Raw genomic sequence first — 24,160 nt, forward strand, 5'->3', positions numbered from 1 at the left:
GTAGCTACTCACTTCTCCCTGCTTGCTTTATACTTTTTCATAAGCACTAATTTACTAGTCTCAAAATTTAGGGACCCCTTACCCCACTTCCTAGTGTCTTACATACTCATTCATGTTTACATATTCCCGGTCACTACCTGATTCCATGACTAACACAGAAAAGCCTACTAATTTGTGGTTTGAATATTCACTGCTATACCTCTGTGGTCTGTATAGACCCCCAGACATTGTAGACTTAAGGCCCTTAGCCTTTGATGTTTCTGAGTTTGGAGAAGTTTTTTCATATAATATATGAAAAGTACAGTTTTCAAAGAATATTCTCTTTCTGAAATCTTTGAAATATGTAGAGGACTTTCCATAGCATCCAGAAACATCCAATATGAAATAAATATTAACATTTTACCAGGTTAAATAAGGATACACCACTTTAAGATTCACATTTATTAAAAATTCACTTTTAGATGAATATTTAGAAAAATATGTAGAATATGGGATGACTGTACCTGTGGAGACTCTGTAACCTATTCTGCTGCAAGATGTTTTTATAATTCTCATTTTCTCTACTCATGTATTCAGTCATTCAACAAGCATTTATTGAAGATGAACTATTTGAGACAAGAAACTAAAGTTTTAATAACTATAGTGAGGAAAATGCTGTGATAGAGGATTGCACAGGAATACTAAGGGAAGGAGAGATGGGGAAGCGTATCTAAATCAGAAGTGGGATGAGGGGAAGAAAATCACATAGTGCTTCCTAAAGAACAGAATGTTTGACCTGAACTATAAGTGATGTCCAAATAGCTTTGCGTGCCATTTTGAGTTAAGCAGTTTGAGTTAAATACTTGAGGAGGATGATGTGTATCCTGAAGCTTAAGCTGTAGAAGGACAAGGTAACAATTTTCCCTTCGGAAGAGTCTCTCTGGCAGTGGGGATGTCATTGGAAGATTCATGGAGCAAATCAGAGAGTTGTATTAGGAAGCTATTTCAATAGTCCAAATGATGAGAGAGCATCCAAACTTAGTAGTGAGACAGAGAGGAGGGGGCAGGTTTTATATAAATATGTATATATGTATGTGTGTATACATATATCTATACACACATATATATGTATGTGTGTGCATATTTTATAATTTTTTTATTAAATGTATGATAAAGTCATTATTTTCACCTCAGGTTGTATGAGAGAAGCCCTTGAGTTCTAACAAGAACTCATTGTTAGAATAGCTAACCTTTGTCATATAAATATTTAATTATAATGCTTACTATCTCTTTTTTCCTTTAAACTTTAGTTCTACATGTATTTAAAGGCTGTTGAAAGCATATGAAAAATATAGAATTTTTTAAAATTGAAGTATAGTTGATTTACAGTATTGTGTTTCAGGTGTACAACATAGTCATTCAATATTTTTATAGATTACACTCCTTTTAAAGTTATTATAAAATATTGGCTATATTCCCTGTGCTGTACACCATATGTTTGTAGTTTATTTATTTTACACATAGTTTGTACCTCTTAATCCTCTACCTGTATCTTGCCCCTACCCTCTTCCCTCTCTCCACTGGTAGCTACTTGTTTGTTCTTTATATCTGTGAGTCTATTTCTTTTTTGTTATATTCACCAGTTCGTTTTACTTTTTAGATTCCACATATAAGTGATATCATACAGTATTTGACTTTCTCTGTCTGACTTATTTACTAAGCATAATATCCTCCAGGTCCATCCATGTTGTTGCAAATGGCAAAATTTGATTCTTTTTTATGGCTAAGTAATATTCCATTACACACACACACACACACACACACACACACACACACAGAGTACACCTTCTTTATCCATTCATCTGTTGATGGACATTGGGTTGCTTCCATACCTTAGCTATTGTAAATAATATTGCAATGAACACGGAGGTGCATGTATCTTTTTGAATTACTGTTTTTGTTTTCTTCAGATATATACCCAGGAGTGGACTTGCTGGATCATATGGTAGTTCTAATTTTAATTTTCTGAGAAACCTCCTTACTGTTTTCCATAGTGGCTGCACCAATTTACATTCCTACCAACTATGTCCTAGATTTCCCTTTTTTCCTCATCCTTGCCAACATTTGTTGTTTGTCGTCTTTTTGGTGATAGCCATTCTGACTGGCGTGAGGTGATATCTCATTGCAGTTTTGATTTGCATTTCTCTGATGATTAGTGAGGTTGAGCATCTTTTCATGTGCCTGTTGGCCATCTGTATGTCTCCTTTGGAAAAAATGTCTATCCAGGTTTCCTGCTCACTTTTTTAATCGGGTTATTTGTTTTTTTGATATTGAGTTTTATATGCTGTTTACATATTTGGTATATTAACTTTTTATTGGTCATATCATTTGCAAATATTTTCTCCCATTCAGTTGGTAATCTTCTCATTTTGTCAGTGGTTTCCTTGGCTGTGCAAAACCTTTAAGTTTAGGTTCCATTTGTTTATTTTTACTTTTGCTTCATTTGCCTTAGGAGACAGATCCAAAAAACAATTTGCTCAATTGATGTCAAAGAGTGTTCTACCTACGTTTTCTTCTAGGAGTTTTATGGCTTCCCTTCTTTAATTTAGGTTTTTAATCCATTTTGATTTTTTTGTCCTATATGGTGTGAAGAAATGTTGTAATTTCATTTTATTACATGTAGCTATCCAGTTACCGCAGTACCACTTATTGAAGAGTCTTTCTTTTCTCCATTGTTTATTCTTGCCTCCTTTGTTGTAGATTAATTGATCATAAGTGTGTGGGTTTTTTTCTGGGCTCTCTATTCTATTCCATTGATCTATGTGTCTGTTTTTGTGCCAGTAGCATACTGTTTTGATTATTGTAGCTTTGTAGTATAATCTGAAGTCAGGGAGTATGATACCTCTAGCTTTGTAAAGATTGCTTTGACTGTTCAGGGTCTTTTGTGGTTCCATATAAATTTTAGGATTATCTGTTTTAGTTCTGTGAAAAATGTTATGGCTATTTTGATAGGGATTGCTTTAAATCTGTAGATTGCTTTGGGTAGTATAGACATTTTAGCAATATTAGTTCTTCCAATCCATCCATAGTATCTTTCCATTTCTTCGTATCATCTTCAGTTTCCTTCATCAGTGTTTTATAGTTTTTAGAGTCTTTTACTTCCTTGGTTAAGTTTATTCCTAGGTATTTTATTCTATATGAGGCAATTTTAAATGAGATTATTTTCTTGCTTTCTCTTCCTGATAGTTCATTATTAGTGTATAGAAAATCAACAGATTTCTGTATGTTAATCTTGTATCCTGTAACTTTGCTGAATTCATTTATTAGTTCTAATAGTTTTTGTTTTGGGTGGAGACTTTAGGGTTTTCTGTATATAGTATCATGTCATCTGCAAATGGTGACAGTTTTACTTCTTCCCTTCCAATTTGGATGCCTTTTCTTTCTTTTCTTTTCTTTCTTTCTTTTTCTTTTGTCTGATTGTTGTGGGTAAGACTTCCAATACAATAATAAATAGAAGTAGTGAGAGTGGGCGTCCTTGTCTTGTTTCTGATTTTAGAGGGAAAGCTTTTAGCTCTTCACCATTGAGTATGATATTAGCTGTAGGTTTGTCATAAATGGGCTTTATTATGTTGCTATATGTTCCCTCTGTACTAATTTTGATGAGAATTTTTATCATGAATGGTTGTTGAATTTTGTCAAATGCTTTTTCTGTATCTATTGAGGTGCTCATGTGATTTTTACCTTTGTTAATGTGGTATATTGCATTGATTGATTTGTGGATATTGAACCATACTTGCATGCCTGAAATAAATACCATTTGATCATGGTGTATGATCTTTTTTATTTATTGTTGAATTTGGTTTGGTAATATGTTGTTGAGGATTTTTGCATCTATATTCATGAGAGATATTGCCCTGTATTTTCTTTTTTAGTATCTTTGTCTTATTTTGGTATCAGAGTAATGATGACCTTACAGAATTAATTTGGGAGTGTTCCTGTCTCTTCAGTTTTTTGAAATAGTTTCAGAAGGATAATGCATATATTCTTTGTATGTTTGGTAGAATTCCCCTGTGAAGTCATCTGGTCCTGGACTTGTTTGCTGATTCAATTCACTACTGATTCAATTTCACTACTAGTTTGTTTAGATTATCTCTTTCTCCCTGATTCAGTTTTGGAAGATTGTATGTTTCTAGGAATTTATCCATTTCTTCTACGTTGTCCAATTCATTGGCATATAACTGTTAGTAGTATTCTCTTATGACTTTTTTGTGTCTCCGTGATATTGGTTGTAATTTCTCCTCTTTCATTTCTTATTTTGTTTATTTAGGTCCTCTCTTTTTATTCTTGATGGGCCTGACTAAAGGCTTACCAATTTTATCTTTGCAAAAAGCCAGCTCTTGTTTTCACTGATCTTTTCCATTGTTTTTTGGTCTCTATTTCATTTATTTGCTCTCTGATCTTTATTATTTCCTTCCTTGTGCTGAATTTGGACTTTGATTTTGTTCTTTTCCTAATTCCTTTAGATAGTAGGTTCTGTTGTTTATTTGAAATTTTTCTTGGTTCTTGAGGTAGGCCTGTATTATGGTAAACTTCTCTCTCAGAACTGCTTTTGCTACATCCCATGGATTTTGGAAAGTTGTGTTTTTATTTTCATTTATATCAAAATATTTTCTGATTTCCTCTTTGATTGCTTTGTTAACCCATTGGTTTTTTAGTAATAAGTTGTTTAGTCTCCATGTTTTTATGTTTTTTCCATTTTTCTTTCTAATTTCTAGTTCCATGCCGTTGTGGTCGGAAAAAAATACTTGATATAATTTCTGTCCTCTTAAATTTATTGAGACTTGTTTTATGGTCTAGCATGTGATCTCTTCTGGAGAATGTTGCATTTGCACCTGAAAAGAATGTGTATTCATCTTTTTCGGTGGAATACCCTGCAAGGTATCTACTAAGTCCAACTGGTCTAAGTGTAGTTTAAGACCACTGTTCCCTTATTGATTTTCTGTGTGCATGACCTGTCCATTGATGTCATTAGGGTGTTGAAGCCCCTACTGTTATTGTATTATTGTCAGTTTCTCCCTTTAAGTCTGTTAGTATTTGCTTTATATATTTAGATACTCCTATATAGGTGCATATATATTAATGAATGTTATATTCTCTTCTTGTATTGATCCCTTTATCATTATATAATGCCCTTCTTTGTCTTTGTTTTAGACACTATTTTAATGTCTATTTTGCCTGATATGAGTATTGCCACCCCAGTTTTCTTTTTGTTTCATTTGTGTGATATATATTTTTTCCATCCTCTCACTTTCAGTCTGTGTGTGTCTCTAGCTGTGAATTGAGTCTCTTATAAGCAACATATAGATGCACCTTTTTATATCCAGTCAGCCACCCTATGTCTTTTGATTGGAGCAATTAGTCCACTGATATTTAAAGTGATTATTAGTAAGTATGTACTTATTGCCTTTTTGTTGTTTCCTGGTTGTTTTTGTAGTTCTCTCTTCTTTTCTTCTTTTAGTTTCTTCTCTTGTTTGATGATTTTCTTTAGTGTTATTCTGTGTTCCTTTCTTTCTGATTTTTGTGTATGTGTTGTAGGTTTTTGATTTGTGGTTACCACAGGGTTCGTATATGTTGACCTATAACTATATCTACTTGTTTTAAAGTGCTAACACGTTCTACAAGATCTTCCTTTTTTACTCCCCTCCCCCACATTCTGTGTTTTTGATATCATATTTACATTTTCATGTCTATCTCTTAACTGTTTAATGTAGTTATAGTTGATTTTACAGTTTTTGTCTTTTAATCTTTATACTAGCTTAAGTGGTTGATCCATAGCATTTCCTATATATTTGCCTTTACTAGTGGGATTTTTCCTTTCCTATAAATTCTTACTTCTTTTCTTGTTGTAGCCTTTTCTTTTCCACTTAGAGAAGACCTTTTAACACTTCTTGTAGGATCAGTTTAGTATTGATGAACTCTTAGTTTTTGCTTGTCTGAGAAGTTATTTCTCTCTCCTTCAATTCTGAGTGATAACCTTACTGGGTAGTGTATCTTAGGCTGTAGGTCTTTCCCTTTCAGCGCTTTAAATATATCATACCACTCCCTTCCAGCCTGCAAAGTTTCTGCAGAAAAGTCAGCTGAAAGGTTAATACCTTGTATATGACTATTTTTCTCTTGCTGCCTTTAAAATTCTCTCTTTATCTTTAACTCTTGCCATTTTAATTATGATATGTCTTGGTGTTGGCCTCTTTGGGTTCATCTTGTTTGGGACTCTGTGCTTCCTGTACTTGGAAATCTGTTTCTTCAGCTTTGGGAAGTTTTCAGCCATAATTTCATCAAATATATTTTTAAACCCTTTCTCTTTTCTCCTTCTGGGACCCCTACCATGTGCATGTTAATATGCTTGATATTGTCCTGGAGGTCCCTTAACTGTCCTCATTTTTTAAAATTTGTTTTTCTTTTTGCTGTTCTGATTGGATGATTTCCATTGTTCTATCTTTTGGATCATTTATGCATTCTTCTGTATTACATAGTCTGCTGTTAATTCTTTCTCATATGTTTTTCATTTCAATTATTTTAGTCTTTAGCTCTGGCTGGTTCTTTTTTATGATTTCTAGTTCTTTGCTAAAATTCTCACCTGTTCATCTGTTCTTTTCCCAAGTTCAGTTAGTATTCTTATTACTAACACCTTGAACTCTTTATCTGGTAAATTATCTGTTTCATTGGTTGTTCTTTCAGGGTTTTTTTCCTTGTTCTTTCATTTGAAACAAAAACTACGGTCTTCTTATTTTGTTTACCTTTCTATGTCTCTATGAAATTAGGTGAAACAGTTAACTATTTTGATCTTGAAGAGGTGTTCTTGTGTGGGAGCATCCTATGTAGTCTGAATGTGCCCAGTGGCTTTGATGTTAGAGCTGGATCTGAAATGAGCAACGGTCATGCCTTCCCCGAGGGTGTGCTGGCAGCTATCACCTTGGTGGGAGGTGTGGCTAGAGATGGAGGGGCTAGTGATGGAGCGGCTAGAGCTAGAGCCAGGTGTGAGCCTGGGCTTTTCCTGTGCTCATTAGGCATCACCACCATATCAGGGGTGGGGGTGGGTCCCAAGGAGGTGGAGCAGAAGCCCTGAGGGTCAGATCCGAGCTTATTCCATTCACTTTAAGTATGTGTTCTCCCCACTCCTGGCAATGGCACCTTCTTCCCAGAGGAGAACAGTGATGGAGCAGGAGGAGCCAGAGCAGACACGCAGTCTTAGGCACATGCTGGGACGGTCATGGCACACCAGTCAAGAGTTGCAGACCACTCCTGATCTGCTGCCTCCATGAGTGTCAGCCATGGCTGCCCTCACCCTGTTCACATGCAGTGCCAGGTCCAAGCCGGCTCCAACCCCTACAAGAGCCCACTCTCCTCAGCATCAGCACCTCTGCCCTAGAAGGAGCTGCACCAGAGCAAGAGGGGCTGGAGCAGGCACCTGGTGCAGGCTGGGTCATGCACTGAGCCAGTTGTGGGAAACTGGCCAGAGCCCCGTGCAGTTTCAGTCTGCTTCCTCTGCCTTTTTCAGGGAGTAAGCAAGCACGTGCACACTCTGCATGAGTGAAGTCTCGATTTCTTACAGTCCTCCTTTAGGTCCCACTGGTTTTCAAACCCACTAAGGGTACTCATCTTCCTGGTTTTGAACCTTAGGGCTAGGGTGTCCAAGATGTGGTTCAAACCCCTCACTCTTCAGGGAGGATCTTTGAGCCCCTGATATCCCCCTCTTCTTCTGTGTCCCCGCCTTGGAGCACAGGTCCCAACCTGATCACTTCCCCTCCCTTCCTACTCGACTCTGATCTTTCTTTACAAGCTTGGTTGTAGGAGAGTCTTTCTGCCAGTCTCCCATTTGTTTTCAGTGAGAATTGCTCCACGTGTAGATGGTTTTTTTTATGTGTTCATTGGCAGAGGTGAGCTCAGCATCTTTCTACTCTGCCATCTTGATCTCCTTCTGGATCAGATATTTTAAACATTAAAATCAAAATAAACATTCTGAATATATATATCAATTATGTTCAGCGTTCAGTAGGCCAGGTATAATTTGAAGTATTTTTTATGTTAATTAACTAATTTAACCCTCCCATCAGCCAGTGAGATGCATATTGCTTCCCCCGTACTGAATAAGGAAATGAAGGCACAGAGTGGATAAATAACTTGCCCAAGTCACATATCTAATAGTTGCCAGAGCCAGTCTTTGAATACATTACAGAGCGGCTCCAGAGTCAGGATATATTATACAAACAAATTGTTCTGTGGAATGGATTTTTTCCCTGATTATAAAGGAACAAAGTCTAATAGTAGAGATTATAAACAACTCATATCTCTGAACAGGGTGGTAATTTTATTATTATATATAATAATATTAATATTATGTATAATATAATAATATAATTATTGTTATAATTTAAAATTATTTTTAATAAACATAGTAGATTTATTGAGTGGTGCTATCAACATGTCAAATATAAATACATTCATGCATTAATTGTGGAGTTTTCTCTCATTTTTAGGAAGGTGTTCTAATCAATCCAGAGTGAGTGTTTTGATTTTCTGTTGGCTCTTTGTTTTAAATAATGCTGAGAAATTTTTTCAGTGAGAATTTTAAACCTGTTTACTCTGCTTATATGGAAGATTTTTCAATTTTCAAAAATCTAGAATCTTTTTTGTTTGTTTTTCATGACATTAACTTTTTTAAAGAGTCTGCCTGAGCCAGTTGTCCTGTAGAATAGCCACTGTTTTGATTTTGTCTATTTTATCATGATTAGATCCAAGCCAGACTTTTTTTGGCCATAATACAGTAAGTGATGTGTGCTTTTTTGCATCACATCAGGTGGTATATAATGTCAGGTTGCCCCACTATTGGTGTTGCTATATTTAGTCCTGGATCTTTTTCTGAGCATTTTAATACATTCTGTTGATCTACATGTCTACTCGTGTGTCATCCCCACATTGTTTTAATTACAGAGACTTTTTACAATATATATTGATACTTAGTATTTATTTTCAGTCATCACTCTTTTTTTCCCCAGGATTTTTCTAGCTATTCTTGCATAGTCTTCTATATGAATTTTAGAATCAACTTGTCTAGTGCTGGGGCAAAAACTATTTTATTGAAATCACATTAAATTCATATATGATCTCAGAGAAAATTGGTCTTTATGTGATGTTACATTGTCTTAGAACAAGGGATGTCTTTCCATTTGTTCAAGACTACTTTTATGTCTTTCAGAAGTATTTTTACATTTTCTTCATACTGTTTTATGTATTTTTTGTATTTGTTCAAGTATTTTCTGTTTTATGATAATCTTATAAATGAGGTATGCTTTTTAATTATATCTTCTAACTGGTTGTTTGAAAATGTAAAGGGTATTGATTTTTATATATTAAATTTTATATTATGCTGACTTTCTGATTTTTTAGTTCTCTTATTGGTTGTGTTAGTTTTAGCATTGATTCTTTTGGACTTTCTGGGTATAAATTATATTATCTGAGTAACAGATTTACTTCTTTTCCAATTCTTGAGAAGGGCTTGCAGTTTTTGTACAGACGTCTTTATATTGAATTTGGCAGGAAAGATCTTTGCCTTCTAAAATACTGTATTTTACTGTAATATAATAAATTGTATTTCATTTCTCTTAGCCATAGATAATCAAAGCATAATTCTCCCTGTGCCCCATATAGAGATTAATGGCAATTTCCAAAACTCAACTAGGATGCATAGTTATAGTGTTGCCTAAAACAAATAACTCTTTAGAAAGTTTCATACAACGGAGGAGAGAAGTTCTCCTGTCCTTAGCACAGTGCCCTGTGCTTGGTGGGTTGCCGATAATCATTTGATGATGATACATAAGGTTGCTGGATATATGTTCTGGCTTCAGAATTTGGCACTTTGTTTGGCCTGCTTTGTTTTTGCAATAAATCTGATCATCTTTTTTCTTTCTTTCCTTTGATCATGGTCCTGACCTGAAGATTGGTAGAATTTAAGGAAACTAAAAAATATATAATTCTGCTGTTCCAATCAGTCAGGTACAAGTGGGGTATAATGTCATGTTCTGATTTTCCACAAAGTAAAATACCCAAAGCATCTCCCAAGAAGCATAAAATTTCTTCATTATCTTCTCCAGAGTGTATTAATGTCTGGAAAATTAGGAAAATTTTAAAACAATACATTTCAATTTTTTAGTAGGTTTAGAAACATTACCAAAGGAAGTAGTTAATTAATGTTTTTAAAAAGAGTCCTAGAACATGAATTCAAACATTCTGATGACTAATACACACAGTTAACACTGCATTGTAGAATATGAAACCGGCGGCTATGGCATAGATTAATTCATTCAGTTAATATTTGAGTTAACTCTTGAGGGCCTTCTGTGTTTCGAGCATTTGGACCAGGCACTATGGATACAAAAGTGAATTAAATCAGATCCTGACCACAGGGGCTAGACAAACACACAAATGGGTCTGGAGGTTTGTGACTTAGATGCATGGGTTTCAGTAATGGTACTGCTGCTCCTTGGTTGTGTGACCCATCTTCTGACTTACTTTCTGAAAGCTGCTATTTCCTCCCTTTAAAATGGTGTTATCTTTGTTGTTTATTAATTAGCTGTCTTAAAATTCTTAATAGTTGTCAAGTTTTGTTTGTTTTGTTTTATTTTAATTTAAGAGATTCTCTAATTTTTCCATTGTTATCAGTGGCACTACCAGTCGTATAAGGTTATTTGCTGATCTTCAAGTTACTGAAACTCCTTACCAGAGTTTATTTTCTTTGCATGCTCATGGTTGTGGTCCCAACTATTCTGCTGGAGGTCTGAACTACAGCAAAAAAATGAAAGCAAACCTGTGCAACTCTTACCCCTGTGCTGAGGCACAGGATTAAGCTTCTCCTCTCAAGTCTCATCAGTTGCAGGTTACAGCCATCTCCCAGTAACTGGTCCTAGAAGCAAACTCCTCCAGGTGGATGGGCGTATAAGGCCTCTGTTTAAGGACCATTGTGGTCCATAGGATCTGCCAGGCCCTTAATGTACTACAAACATTGAACTGACAGATAATAGCCAGTTACCCAGAGGATTTATAGCTTCTGCTGGCTGAGAGCCCTCAGTGAACTCTGGAAAACCCATTTTCTGCCCACACCTTGAGAAGAGGCCTGTTTTCCATGCACAGCTCCTTGCTCAGCACCGAGGAAGACACAGCCCTCCCATTCCCACACCTTGCCTGACACACTGGCTCTGAGATCCCAGGGGAAAAAAAAAAACTTCATCTTCTGAGATACTGTCCAGCGTTTGCCATCCCTCTTGCCTTAGTCTTTGTAGGCCTCTGGAAAGGAGCTAAACATGATTTCAGATTTTAAAATCATTAGACAAAGTGAAAAAGAAGATGCTCACCTAGAAGATTAAGTGGCATAATTATCAAAAGATAAAAAATTATGAAGGTAAAAATAAAATGGGCTGCAGAATTAAACAAATAACAGAATAAAACTTCCCTGAGCAGGAGAATGATAAGATTCTGCAGATTAAAGGGCTATCAAGTCCCAAGAAAGATTAATAATAACAAAGACACACTTGGACATACCCTGGTGAAAGCAGTCTGTTGGCACAATTCCCTCTTTCAGGGGAAGTCAGTCTTTTTTCAGGCCTTCATCTGGTTGGATGAAGCCCACTCACATTATGGAAGGCAATCTACTTTACTCAAGGTCTGCTAACTTAAATGTTAGTCCCATCCAGAAACATCTGGAATGTTTGATCAGATAAAAGTGAAATAAAATATAGATTTTTTTGGGTAAAATTTACTTAAAACAGCAAAATATTTGGGGATGCTTTTCCTTAAGCTTATTCCTTTCTGTATATTCTCTACTGAAAGCTTAAACATGTATGATTGTATTTCTAAATGATATTATTTCAGTAGCAATCTAAATTTAAAACTAAGCTTATATCGGGTTGGCCAAAAAAAGTTCGTTCAGGTTTTTCCATAAGATGTTATGGAAAAACCCAAACAAAATTTTTTTGGCCAACCCAATATCTTTAGAAAATTCATTTTAAAATTCTAGTTTTCAACACATTCTTATCCTGAAGTTGAAACTGTAAAACATGTAATTTTTTTCTTTGTACTTTCATAAGCTAAGGATGTAGATTTGGGGGTTTTTTAGTTTTTTTTATTTTCATCATTTTGAAATTACTTTCTAATTGGATAAGAATTTTAAAATCAGTAGTCAGCCTAGGCCTATTTTATGGCAGTCAGATTATAGTAGTGAGAACACGTATGTAAGATGTTGCTAATTCCTGAACCCCGTGGTATGACCACTCTCATTTTAAAGCCAGTGTGTCGTGCCAGACTATTCTTAGCAGTTGCAGCTAGAGAGGGTTGTGAGAGCATGAGGGCTGAGGAGGTGAGGATTTCACCATCAGTTCTGTATACTTCAGTGTAAAGTCTTACAGTAAGAATCAGCATTATTTGAATATTTTCAAAAATATTTTTCTTGGGTTTTAAAAAACTTTCCAAGGCCAGTGTTATCTAAGAATAAAAAATGAGTTAAATGCCTATAAATGAGAGGAACTAGTGTTTTGTTTCAACTAGGAATTGTGCTATTTGCTCTTAACAGTGCATTGCAATTCTCACTTCTAACCACCCCTGCGTGGTTAAGCTTTTAGCCTTATTTAACAAACTGTTAAACTACTCACATGTTAACTATTCACATGTTGGTCTGCTGATTGACAGAGATTGAAAAGTAAATGAGAGCCACACCTGTGTTCATTTTAAACTTGCGCTTGATTTTGAACCAGTATCTTTCAGATGAGATGCAATGTGTTACATCCTTAGAAGCTGTTTATTACAAAGAAATGCAGTAGAGGACATGGGGAACAAAAAGATAAATGTATACATGATAAAATGATTTTTCTCAAGGTTAGCAGTCTATATTGTCATTTTAAAGGAGAGAATCAAGGGAACTTTTTTTTCTTCAGTACTCTGTGGTGATTGAATAGATAGCCGATTGTATCATAGTAGGAAATCAGATGATCAAAGAGAAATTCAAATAGATTTACTTTTTGTTTTTGAGAAAATAAGGAAGCGATTCTTTTCATAGACTTTGTGATATTTCTTTATGAAAACTTGATGACCTCAAGACAGAAGCAAAACTTTCATTGAAGAAATGTAGCAGAGGGAGATAATGGTATAATTTTTGAGCTGAGAACAGAATAAGAGCACATCTCCTGCTATTGCTGGATGCCACTTGAATGAGGAAATTGGCTTAGCTCACCTTGAGTCAGCTCCCTTAGTTAGCTAAACTCTCCAACTGTTTCTGACCAAAGAATTCATGATACCACTTTAAAGGATTCTGCCATCCAAGGAGGCTTTTTTCTTGTAAGCTGTAGGAGTCATGTCTTGCTGACATAAATGTTTTCAAAATAAAATGTATAGGTATAATAAGCAAATATTCACAATCTTTTCATTTCACAGGGATTATCAGTATAGAAAGAAAGCCTTGTAACCACCATGTAGATACAGCACCAACGGTAAGGCAGTCTATTTCTACATTGTTAAAACTGTTAAGAAGGCACAAAATAATACTGGTTATAGTGACACAAAATGCCATTGTAGAAAACTCTTGTAACCTACCTTTTGCCAAGAGTTATACCCCTTTAAGAAAATTAACCTTATGTTTTCTAATTAATCAAGATAACCTATCAATTTTTACTGAGATATAGGAAAATAAGATGCTGTATCATTTTCACAAGTACTTGTTTTATATTAATGTTATGAATAGAATGGTATTTAATTTTAAAATACTTTATACTTTTGATAAAGTACTGTAAGTCTTTATGCAAATTGATTTACACCCTTGTAAAAATGAGTATTATTTTCTGCACTAGCATCATTATTTAGCGTGAATGTTTTGTAATAGTGAAAGTAAGCCATTATGCTTCATTTCTCTCGTAGACTACTATGCCTTATTATTATAAAAGTGAAATCTAATCTTTTACCCCACTACTATTACTACCAGATAACAAAAGGCATTTAAGAATTATAGTATCTATTTACTATATTAAAAATAATTATAGAAAATAATATAAAAGGAAGACAAATAAATTTCCCTTTTAATCTCTGTATATAGTATATGTATGTATGAAATACACTTCAGTCGCTGGTTCCCACTTGAAAGATTCACAAGAAATAGACTAGAGTATATCTCTTCACTAAGCATATTCTTGTTTCTTATCCTTTCTATATAATAAATCTTTCAAGTACTCCGTACAATTCAGCATTTCCTATTGTGAGAAAGATTTAGTAATATCTTTTTTAAGAAAATAAAAAAGTATTAAACTATATTTGAATTTTATTGATAATTAATATTTTCCTCACGGACAAATTGACTCCATTTTTTCTATTTGTTATAAATCTATATAATTGATTCAGCATGTTTGGTAACTTAATACGTGGGGCTTCAGAAACGACTGATGTTTGAGGAATTAATCATTAGCATAGTCATAAAAAGGTACATGGATATAGTGTGTGTGTTCCAGTTATCCTTTAGTAAGTATGCTAAAAGAATAGCCGTAACATTATGTAAATTTTATTCATTAATATTAAAATGGAAGGCTAGCAATTATGGAAAATTAATTATTTTAAGGTATTTGAATAATCTACTCATTTGACTATTTTATATACTTTTGAAATTTATTTTATTCCTGTAGGCTTTCCTGCAGCACCTTGTTTGCATTCTGGGTGTTTTGTACATTTTGGAGCTCAGAAAAGTGTAACCTGCCAGGTTTTTTTGTTTCACCCTGTAGGCTGATGGCAGATTCCCATGTGAATTAAATCATAAAATAATAGAACCAAATATTCATGAAATCATGAGAAATAATGGCATGAACAAACTTTACAGTAGTGCCCTGATCTCAACATTACTCCTGTGAATTAGGAACAAAATCTAATGCATAATAGTTTAGGTATTGTTGGTTTTTGGTTATGTTCTCCCAGTTGGATTATTAAATGGTGGCTCCTAATATATTAATAACATTTCTACTCTGTATAGTTGATAAGTTTTAAAATACTTGGTTTATACAGATGCTCCCGTAACACTCATTAGATCCCCAGGTTTGACTTGAGCCAATCTTCCTTTCTGATGTCTTTTTCTGAGCTGTTCTCCTTCTGTCTCTTTACTATAGCTTAAGCATATTCAACAACCTTTCTCCTCTCCCCCATAGTTCCTCAGCTTGCTGACAGTTAACCTTGGCCCTTTCTCCATAACCTCTAAATAGAATCACAAGTCTGTTCATTACCCAATCTCTGCTGGGCCCCAGGACAGATAAAGTCTGATTTTCACAGAAATATAATTTTACCTAATTTTCATCCTTTGTGTCAGTGTGCCCTTATTTTCCCTAAAGGGTTTAAGAGAACAAAATATTTAGAGATAAAAGAAATAGGAAAAAGTCTGTCTAAAAGTTTTACAAAGTGGGATGTTTGTGAGTTCAAACTTTGTACTATACTGGCTAAAAAGGAGAGAGACTCTTTGGGCCTGAGAAAAAAAGTAGAAGGGGAGTGGGCCAGGATTTCACAACGGCTGAGGCTCTGAATGACTCTTGTCCTCATACCTAGCCACCAGTTTCCAGCCTACCTCTCTACAATTCCTTTGACTCTAAGTCCTACCATGAATGGCTGGGGTCTAGGAGAGTGCTAGATGCTACTTACGACTAATTCAGCAAGGGAGGGAAGCAAAACTTTCTTAGGCCTCTGTGACAGGGAAAGATGTGTTTCTTGACGTTTCAGGTTGGAATGAACTTCTCTGTAAATATATGGTTATGATAGTTTGATCTTATAGCGTTATAGTGGGATGCAGTAGTGTTCTTTAAGTGAATATAGGTTAGCCTGAGAACAAAACCCCTTTTGTCCCTTGGTTCTGTGTTCTTTCTCACTCTCTTTTTAATTTACTTTTTTTTTTCATTTATTACATGAATTTTAATTTTTTGTTTGGAATTTTTTTTCTTTTTGACATAAATAATACCGTATCTGTGTTTGAGGTTCCTTCAATAGGAAGCAAAACAGAATATCCCCCCATGGCATGACCCCCTCTACCAAAAAGAATCAAACCTTCCTGCTTAACTGGCTATAATCACTACTTACTTTTTTTTGCATTCAGAGCTCTGAATTTTGTTCATATCTAAGAGTATATTTTCAAGTTATTTTTTCAAGAAATATAAATTGAGAATTATATTACCTGAATCTGCATATTTTAAAATATCTCTCATTTGTCTTTGCATTAAGACAGCTTGCCAGGGCTTTTAATTATTTGAATATAACCTTTTCCCTTCAAAATGTTGTGGAAATTGATCATCATTTTGCCTTCTGTCATTGAGTATTTCAGGAGAGACATTCAAATCAGTCTGATAGTTATTCCTTTGTATAGGTAGCATGTTTTGCCTGTTCCTGTATTACAGATTTTCTTTTATTTTCTTTATATGTAACGTCTTAGCTCAGATTTGATGCATAAACGTGTGGCTTTCTTTTCACTGATTTTTGGACTAAATGGTATTCACTCAGACGTGTTACTATTATAGGAAAAACAAATAAGACATCATACAATCATAATATTAGATTACATGAAGATAATTAGATCATGCCACTTTAAGAGCTGGTTACTGCACCTGCTTATAGCCTCCAGCAAGTTAAGGATAATATCAGACTCAGATTAATCAGAGGTCATTGTCTGAACCCTGAAAGGCAGGTGTAAAAGTAAGTTAATAGTTAAATCAGCATAGGCTTGAGTCCCACAGTTACTTTAAGTGGAGGACTTATTTGCAAACCAAAGAGAAATAGCAGCTAGCATAAGGAAGCCTTCCACCCACATGTCTGGTCTTTTCTTACTTTAGGTTATTACACAAAGGACTTAGTTAAAACATACCTGCCTTTTAGTGTACAGTCATATGCACAGCAGTTCCCATAGCTTTTCCTACTTTCTGGTGGAATTAAAACATGGTAAGCCATGTTGAATATATAAAGTATTTTTAGTGATTTGAGGAGAACTGTTTTTGAATTTCTTCCAGTGAAAACTGGTATGATAAAATTCAAATAACATCAACATGGCCTATTGTAGTCAATCATTTTTGTAAAGCTTCTGCATTCCAAACCTGTAACCCTAACTTATACTATTTCTTTCTTCTTATTTTATTCAGTGATCCCACAACCCCCACTAATGAGAACGAATTTTCTTTTAACAAAGGGATTTTTTGTCAGTTTATAAAATTACAGCTTATGTTTTCGTAGAGGTCTACACATCTACCACAGCAGGTTGAAACAAACTCCTGCCTGTCTCATCAGAATTATACCAGTTATGGAACACTTTTGCCATCTGTTAAAGTGTTGCATAAATTATTAAGAATTAAAATATCCTAGCTTGATTGGAAATTTAAATGTTGGTTCATTATTCTTCATTGTTATAAGACCAGTTTAACAAGCTGTTCATTCATTCTGCGGTTACACTCCTTCTAGGTTTTCTAAGGGCTTGATTGATAAATTTTTGTCACATGATTTTTCGTCAATGGTAAACTTTACTGTGTTTTAGAGTATTTTATTATTATGAAAATATATCTGAGATGTTTGTGGTGTTGCTTGCCCTTAACAGTAAACTTATTCATAAATGTACATACAAATTAAACTTTATTCTGAGCCTCTTTTGGATTATATGATTATGGATTATATGATATTCATTCTACAGCATTTTGACTTGTTTCTGCTGTTAGATTATTATCATTGTTTAGCCCACTCTAGGTTCACAAGATTGCTACATATTGCACATTAGTTTAATAAATGTATACATATGTTTACATAAAATATGTCTTTCACATTTTAACATACTGTTGGGGACAGCCAATCTAGAATTTTCCGGGAATTCATAGTATGTAAACTAGGGTGAATGTGCCCCTATAAAACTCATAAAATAGAACCTATGGCCAATCTCTTCCTGAAGGCAATTGTAGGGTGGAGAGGGAACTGATAAACTATAAGCTTTTATAACTTGTCATAAAAGAATCTGTTTTCACTTATCAATAAAGTAGCAATTCAGAGCAATTCTATTGAAATTCAAATGTAAATGCAATAAATTCATTCTTTTTTAAGACCACTTGTGAGTTATCCATAATATAATATTTTTCTTAAGTATTTGCACATTGATTTTTCTCCAGATATTGTAAATTATGAAGCTTATGTTGATTTTTCCCATTAGCATACTCTGCTGACATTTGTTTTTCTCAGGCTTTTTTCTACCAGTTCTCTTGACTTTGCTAAATTTCTCTACCTGAGAAAGTTTTAAAATTCTGAAAGTATCATATTACTGGAGGACTATAACGTAAGAGTGGCATAATAGGAATTTATTTTCTAAATTATCAGCAAACATTAGGTGTACGGTGCCCATAGGACAGTACAGTATCAAGTGCTGGGTAGGTGTGGGAGTGGTATGGGGGAAAGCAGAAATACAAAAAAGTATAAAACATGCTTTGTGTCTTTGAGCAGCTCTTGGTCTAATTAGAAAAGTGAACTATAAATAGTTAAATCTCAATACATGAAATGGATAAAAGTTCAGAGCAATATAGTACAGATGTCATGTCAACAAGGCAGCTTGTACTCAAGTATAGGAATATGGGATGGGCCTTGAGTGCTTTAGGAATTCCCAGGGCTGTAGTGATTTGGGAAGGCTGTTTAGAGTATGAAGGTGCTAAACTGGATCATAAAGGACAGATGGGATTTTAAAAGGAATAGGATGTTCTAGACCAGAGTAACAGTGTGACAGAAGATCACAGAAGGAAAGTACACAGAGTTTATAGATGGAGACAGTTTGCCTGAAGCAGAGCATTTCAGAACATGAGATAGATTAAGAAAAGGTAATTTGGGCATGATTTATAAAGATCATTGGATGTTAGGTAAAAAATTAAGACTTTATCAATATAAGCAACAGTAAGGCATTTGAGCATGAGAATAAGATGATCAAGGGGTAATGTTTTTAAAAAATTAAAATAAAAGCAGCTCATGAAATTGCAGGTAGATGGAGATTAGAAGAAAGTAAATGATCTGTGAAGCTACTATTAATCTACATTCAAGGTACTAAGCGTCTGGATAAGGAAGGGGCAATGAGAAATCTTTATGAGAAAGATTTGGAAATTGGAACTGATGATAGAAATTCAAAAGAAAAAGAGGTAAATGATGGCTGGAGACATAGGTTACTGAGAAAATGATGACTCTTTTAACAGATTTTTAAAAAAATAGGGACGAAGGATGATTTTTAGAGAATAATAGATTCAATTTTAGACATGTTAAATTTCAGGTAACCAGAAGCCATGAACAAGTAGAAATGTTCAGTAGAGAACTGAGCATATAGGCTTGAACCTCAGAAAAGAGGATGAGTTTGAAGATCTAAATTTGTTGTGTTTGATAGAGCCACACTGAACAGCTCTGGGGTCCTGAAGGGAGATCCAGTGGTCAGAAGCCTCAGATCTCGGTTGTGGGAAGTCCTGTGTATCATTATAAGCGGAAAGCAAGCAAACTCTTCACAACAGGTGTCCAAAGGCCCCATCCAGGAAAGGGACAGATATCCAGTCTTTAGAAAAAGCTCAGTCAGGAACCAGTCTCCTCTGACTCACCTCCCAAATTCGTTCTCCGCAGAGTTATTTATCCAAGGCATAAATGTGATCATATGTTAAAGATCTTGTGGTACACCCCATCTCCTACCAGTTGAAAGCTAAGCTATTTAGCATGTGTTCGGAAGCCTTCTGCTACCTTTGTAGACTCATTTCAAACTTTTCCCCAATACTCAATGCTGGCCACTCGGAGCTACTTGTAGTTCCCTAAACATGTCTAGTCTCTCGCATTGAGGAGTAATTTTAGAAGAGGGCTTAAGAACACTGAGTCCAGACCAGGTGTCCTGGCTTCAAGTCCTGCTTTGGCCACTTTTACTCCATATGACTTCAGGCAGGGTTCTTTACCTCTTTGTCTGCAAGTGGGAGTGATACCTACCTCAAGGATTGTTGTGAGGGATAAATGAGTTGAGACACATTCCACTCAATATTTTTCTGTATACCAGATATTGAATATTATTTCACCACAAGAGATGGCCAGATAATATGGACAAGAACATATCCCAAGCCTGAGGTCAAGAATCAAAGGGAGGACGCCGGGGTCCCAGCTAGGGCAGGGACACTGGGAACAAGGGAATCTGATGAAGGTTGCCGCAATGACCTGCGTGTCTCTTGACCAACCTTCTTTCTTTTTCTCTTTTCATTTTTTAAAGTGTGTTTATGTATGTATTTATTTATTGCATATTGTGACTGTCTCCTGCTGTCGATGCAGAAATCCAGTTACACCAAGACAACAAGCATATAAACTGGGATTGTCTTGGGCAGTCCTAAATGTGTGATCCCTTTATTCATCGATTCTGTAAGTCGTGGCAGCCAGGGTGATCTTTTTAAAATATAAGTCAGAATGGGTTATCCCTCTCCTCATTAACACTCTTCAGTAACTTCTCCTTACTTGTAGAATAAAACCCAAACCCTTTCCTGGGGCCTACCAGGCCTTGCCTGATCTGGTCTCTGCCTACCTCTTCAGCATCACCTTATGATACTCTTTGCTCTGAGTTTCTGGAACACAGCCAGCCTTTCTCCTACTCACCTATCAGCTTTGAACATTTGGTCTCTCTGCCAGGAATATACACCCCCTTTTGCATAATGGGCTTTTTCTTTAGATCCCAGTAAATGTCAGCTTTTCAGAGGATCTTCCTTCACCATTCTATCTGAAGTAGATACTCCCCACTTAGTCTTTTTATTGCACCTTTTTTTTCCTTCTTAATACTTATCCCAATTTGTAATTTTTTTGTTCAGTTATTTTCATGTTTATCTCTTGTCTTCCTCGATAGAATGGATGTAAGTTTCATGAAAGTAGGGACCATGTCTGCTTGAGTCACCATTGCTTATAGACTGTCAGTAGATACAGCTTAAATGAATCAATGAATATAGGCTGAAACTATAGAAATAAAAAAGCACAGAGCTAGACTGGACTTCGGGGATGTCCATATTCAGAAGGTTGGAAAAAGAGCCCTCACAGAAAACAGACAGAAAAGAGAGACATAGGAAGTCAGGAATAGTGTAGCATCTTGGAAGCCAAGGGAGTCTAACTGGAGGTTTTGTGCCATCATAGGTAGTCAGAAAAGTTTGGGAGAAAGGAAGCTAGATGGTAACATTAGGAGGCATGATGAACTGGAAGCAATTCGGGAAACCTGTCATGAGAGGAGTATGGAAAATAGAATAGCAGTTAACTTAGCCTTGTGTGTATATTGCTGACTCATTTCACAAAAGAAAGTAATGTTTTGCCAATAGGGCTGCCATGAAAGGAATCTATGTAGAATATGAAGTAAATGTTTCTTTTTCCGTGCTCTTCAAAAGTGAAAAATTAAGCTTTAGTATTTATGCAACATTATTACTTTCAAAAAATTTCTCAGATGGAAGGAAAAATTCAGGAACATAAATGGGGAGAAGGATGCACACTGTATTTTAGCATTAGACAAAGGAGTAGAGTTAGGCAGTTGTAGCAAGATTCCTTACTAAGTATTTAAAACTTTTCTAGTTGGTAAAATGAGGAAAGTTGAAGAAGTTGATCTTTTAGGTCTCCTTTGGGTCTTTTTCATCTGCTCTTACTGTTCCAGGACAACATATTAAAGAAGAAAAACTAAGCAAATTTCTGATAGTCATCTCTTGAATGCTCACTCATCATTTCTCTCATTCTTCCTATTCTCAGGATTCAGTTAGAGTTCACCCATATATTATACACAGGGCAGTCGTGTCCACTGGGTTGACTAACAGATTGCCTATCACCACCATTGCTATTGGAAATTTCATGCTGCTTAATTAGTAGACGTGGGTTAGTTGTCTTCAGTAGATCAAAAACTAAGTCCTTTCACTACAGACCAAATCTCTCCACCTTCATAAGCCCAGAGCTTGGTGAAATGATGCCAAGCAGTAGGTTATGGTGTTCAGATAACTGGTGTAATTTAGCCAGCAGGGGTTAGAGAGCATGTGCAGTACAGTGGGGAAGAGGAAGGGCACTGGTCTGGCTGCCTAGGATTCTATTGAAAGAGAAACCAGTAATCTTTTTTGCCCATTTAAATCTCTTTCACTATCTTTCCCAACACAAATAAAGTCGTGTTCAGTTACACAAACTGGTGGAACTTGAGGAATCGGCTAATCAAAACTGTGAATCAAGAACAATTCAAAAGTGCACAAATATTCTAAAACAGTACATCTGAAGCATTAAAAAAACTAAAGAAATTAAAATCATTCCATTTTAGACTCTAGCTGAAGTACTTCCTTACTCAAGCTCTAGTGAGATGTCTAGAAGTACGAACACATGGTTCCCATGAGACCTGACTCCAGAGGAATTATTTTGGTCATTTTTTCCCCTGAGAGCAGCAAAAAGAGCAAGTGCTGGAAGGGAGTCTGCTTCCTCAGGAGCTTAAACTGGGAAGACAGGAGCCAGAAAGCAGGAGCTCTGTTAAATGCCATAAGGGGAGGTGGTGATATGCCCCACCCAAAACATTTACTTCACCCCCTAACCTGTTTCTTTGGAGTAGTACTTACTGTCATTGTAAGTACAGTCTGTGTTTCTGTAATGCAAATTAGGCAACGTGCAGTTAATAAATAGATGAATGATGTCAATAAGATTGCAGAAGATTTATTTATGCATGTTACAAGTTTAAACCCATCAGAGGCAGGCTTTCTCATAATCAAATGGAAAGACTGAGTCATTTTAGAAAAAAGCTGAAATGCCTTTTGCTAATGTCTAATTTAGTAGCTTCAAGAACTGCTAATACAAATGAAGAATTGTTTTGTTTGATGCAATCTAAAACCTGATTGGGTTTTTAATTTTGATAAACTGGTCTCTATTGAAAGGAAATTCTTTCATGGACCTGACTTACCCGTAATGCTGGGTACAGATGCCAGCAAAGATTTAATACCACATTAGTACTTTGATTAGGATTGTTAGTTTCTTTCAGCACCCTAGTTACAAGTTCCATAGATTTTAAGTAGTCTGCAACAACTGCATTTTTATTTCATAAGCCTCATTCTACAGAATGCAAGACTTTATAGCAGAAAGGCCTATAAAAAATTATGGAATTTTGTCTCCCCTCGTAAAATGTGAACACCGCTAACAGAGGGGTTTTCCATGTTCTTGTTCAGCACTGCAGTCTGAGAACTGTCCAATACCTTACACATAATATTACTAGCTATTATATTACTGATATTCATAATGATCCTGAATCTCTAAGAATAAGTTAATCATAATTATATCAAACTTATTTAACTTTGTTGTGAGCATCAATGATACACATGTATTGAATACCTACTATGTTGCCAGTGTATCTTTATATCTACTTTCTTTTCATCTGTATAATCTTAGATAGGTATTATTATCCCCATTTTATAAATTATGAAACTGAGGCACTGAAAAGTGAAGAGTCTTCACTAGGGTCACACAGATGGTAAAGTGAAGAGTCTTCACTAGGGTCACACAGAGCCAGGAAATTCTTTTCTATTTAATTAACATGTTACCTAAGAGCCTCTGGAGTTCTTGATATTTGCCAAAGACTACATTATCTGCTAATAATGGGATATTTTGATAAGTGTATTGAGACGTTTCTAATCTCTACACATTTTTAGTCATTTAGCTTCAACGTATGAGAAGGATGTGTCACTGGTTACAAAAAGAAGTCCCCTTGCTTGTGGATACGGTCTTTTGTGGAAAACAAAAAACTACTTCTGCCTTAGAAACACTGTGTTTTCATAATTACTCAAGTTTTGTGCTTTACCTACAAATGATTAGTACCTTGGTTTTACTCTGCTTCTAGATCGTTATAGAACAAATCAATTTCCTCTGCTATAAACACAGCTCTTGAGATGCTTGAGAGTGTCTGTTTCATCTTGACATTCTCTTTTTTAGACTAACTCTATCCATTTTCTTCTACTTAATCTATACTGATTCCGTCCAGTTTGTTCATATTCTTTGGAAAAGTGACATCCAGAACTAGGTTTAATATTCTAATTGTGATACGAAAAATAGTGATATTATTGGTTTCTATAATCTGCATACTGTGTTTGATATTGAATTATGACCTACCATAACT

At 35.3% G+C, this 24,160-nt stretch overlaps 1 protein-coding gene across 4 annotated transcripts in view; it reads left to right on the forward strand.

Moving 5' to 3' along the window:
* AHI1 (Abelson helper integration site 1) overlaps positions 1 to 24,160 on the forward strand; it is a 218,819-nt gene that overhangs the window by 106,680 nt on the left and 87,979 nt on the right. For 3 of the 4 annotated variants that reach the window (XM_060167812.1, XM_060167815.1, XM_060167813.1), the window contains one exon: positions 13,459 to 13,514. The exons of the other annotated variant lie outside the window; for it this stretch is intronic. In XM_060167812.1, coding sequence (XP_060023795.1) covers positions 13,459 to 13,514 — 56 coding nt within the window. The remainder of the gene's footprint in view (positions 1 to 13,458; positions 13,515 to 24,160) is intronic. 4 annotated transcript variants of the gene reach the window in all.

Source organism: Lagenorhynchus albirostris, chromosome 12 (genome assembly GCF_949774975.1).
Source record: "Lagenorhynchus albirostris chromosome 12, mLagAlb1.1, whole genome shotgun sequence".
Classification (NCBI taxonomy): Eukaryota; Metazoa; Chordata; class Mammalia; order Artiodactyla; family Delphinidae; genus Lagenorhynchus; species Lagenorhynchus albirostris.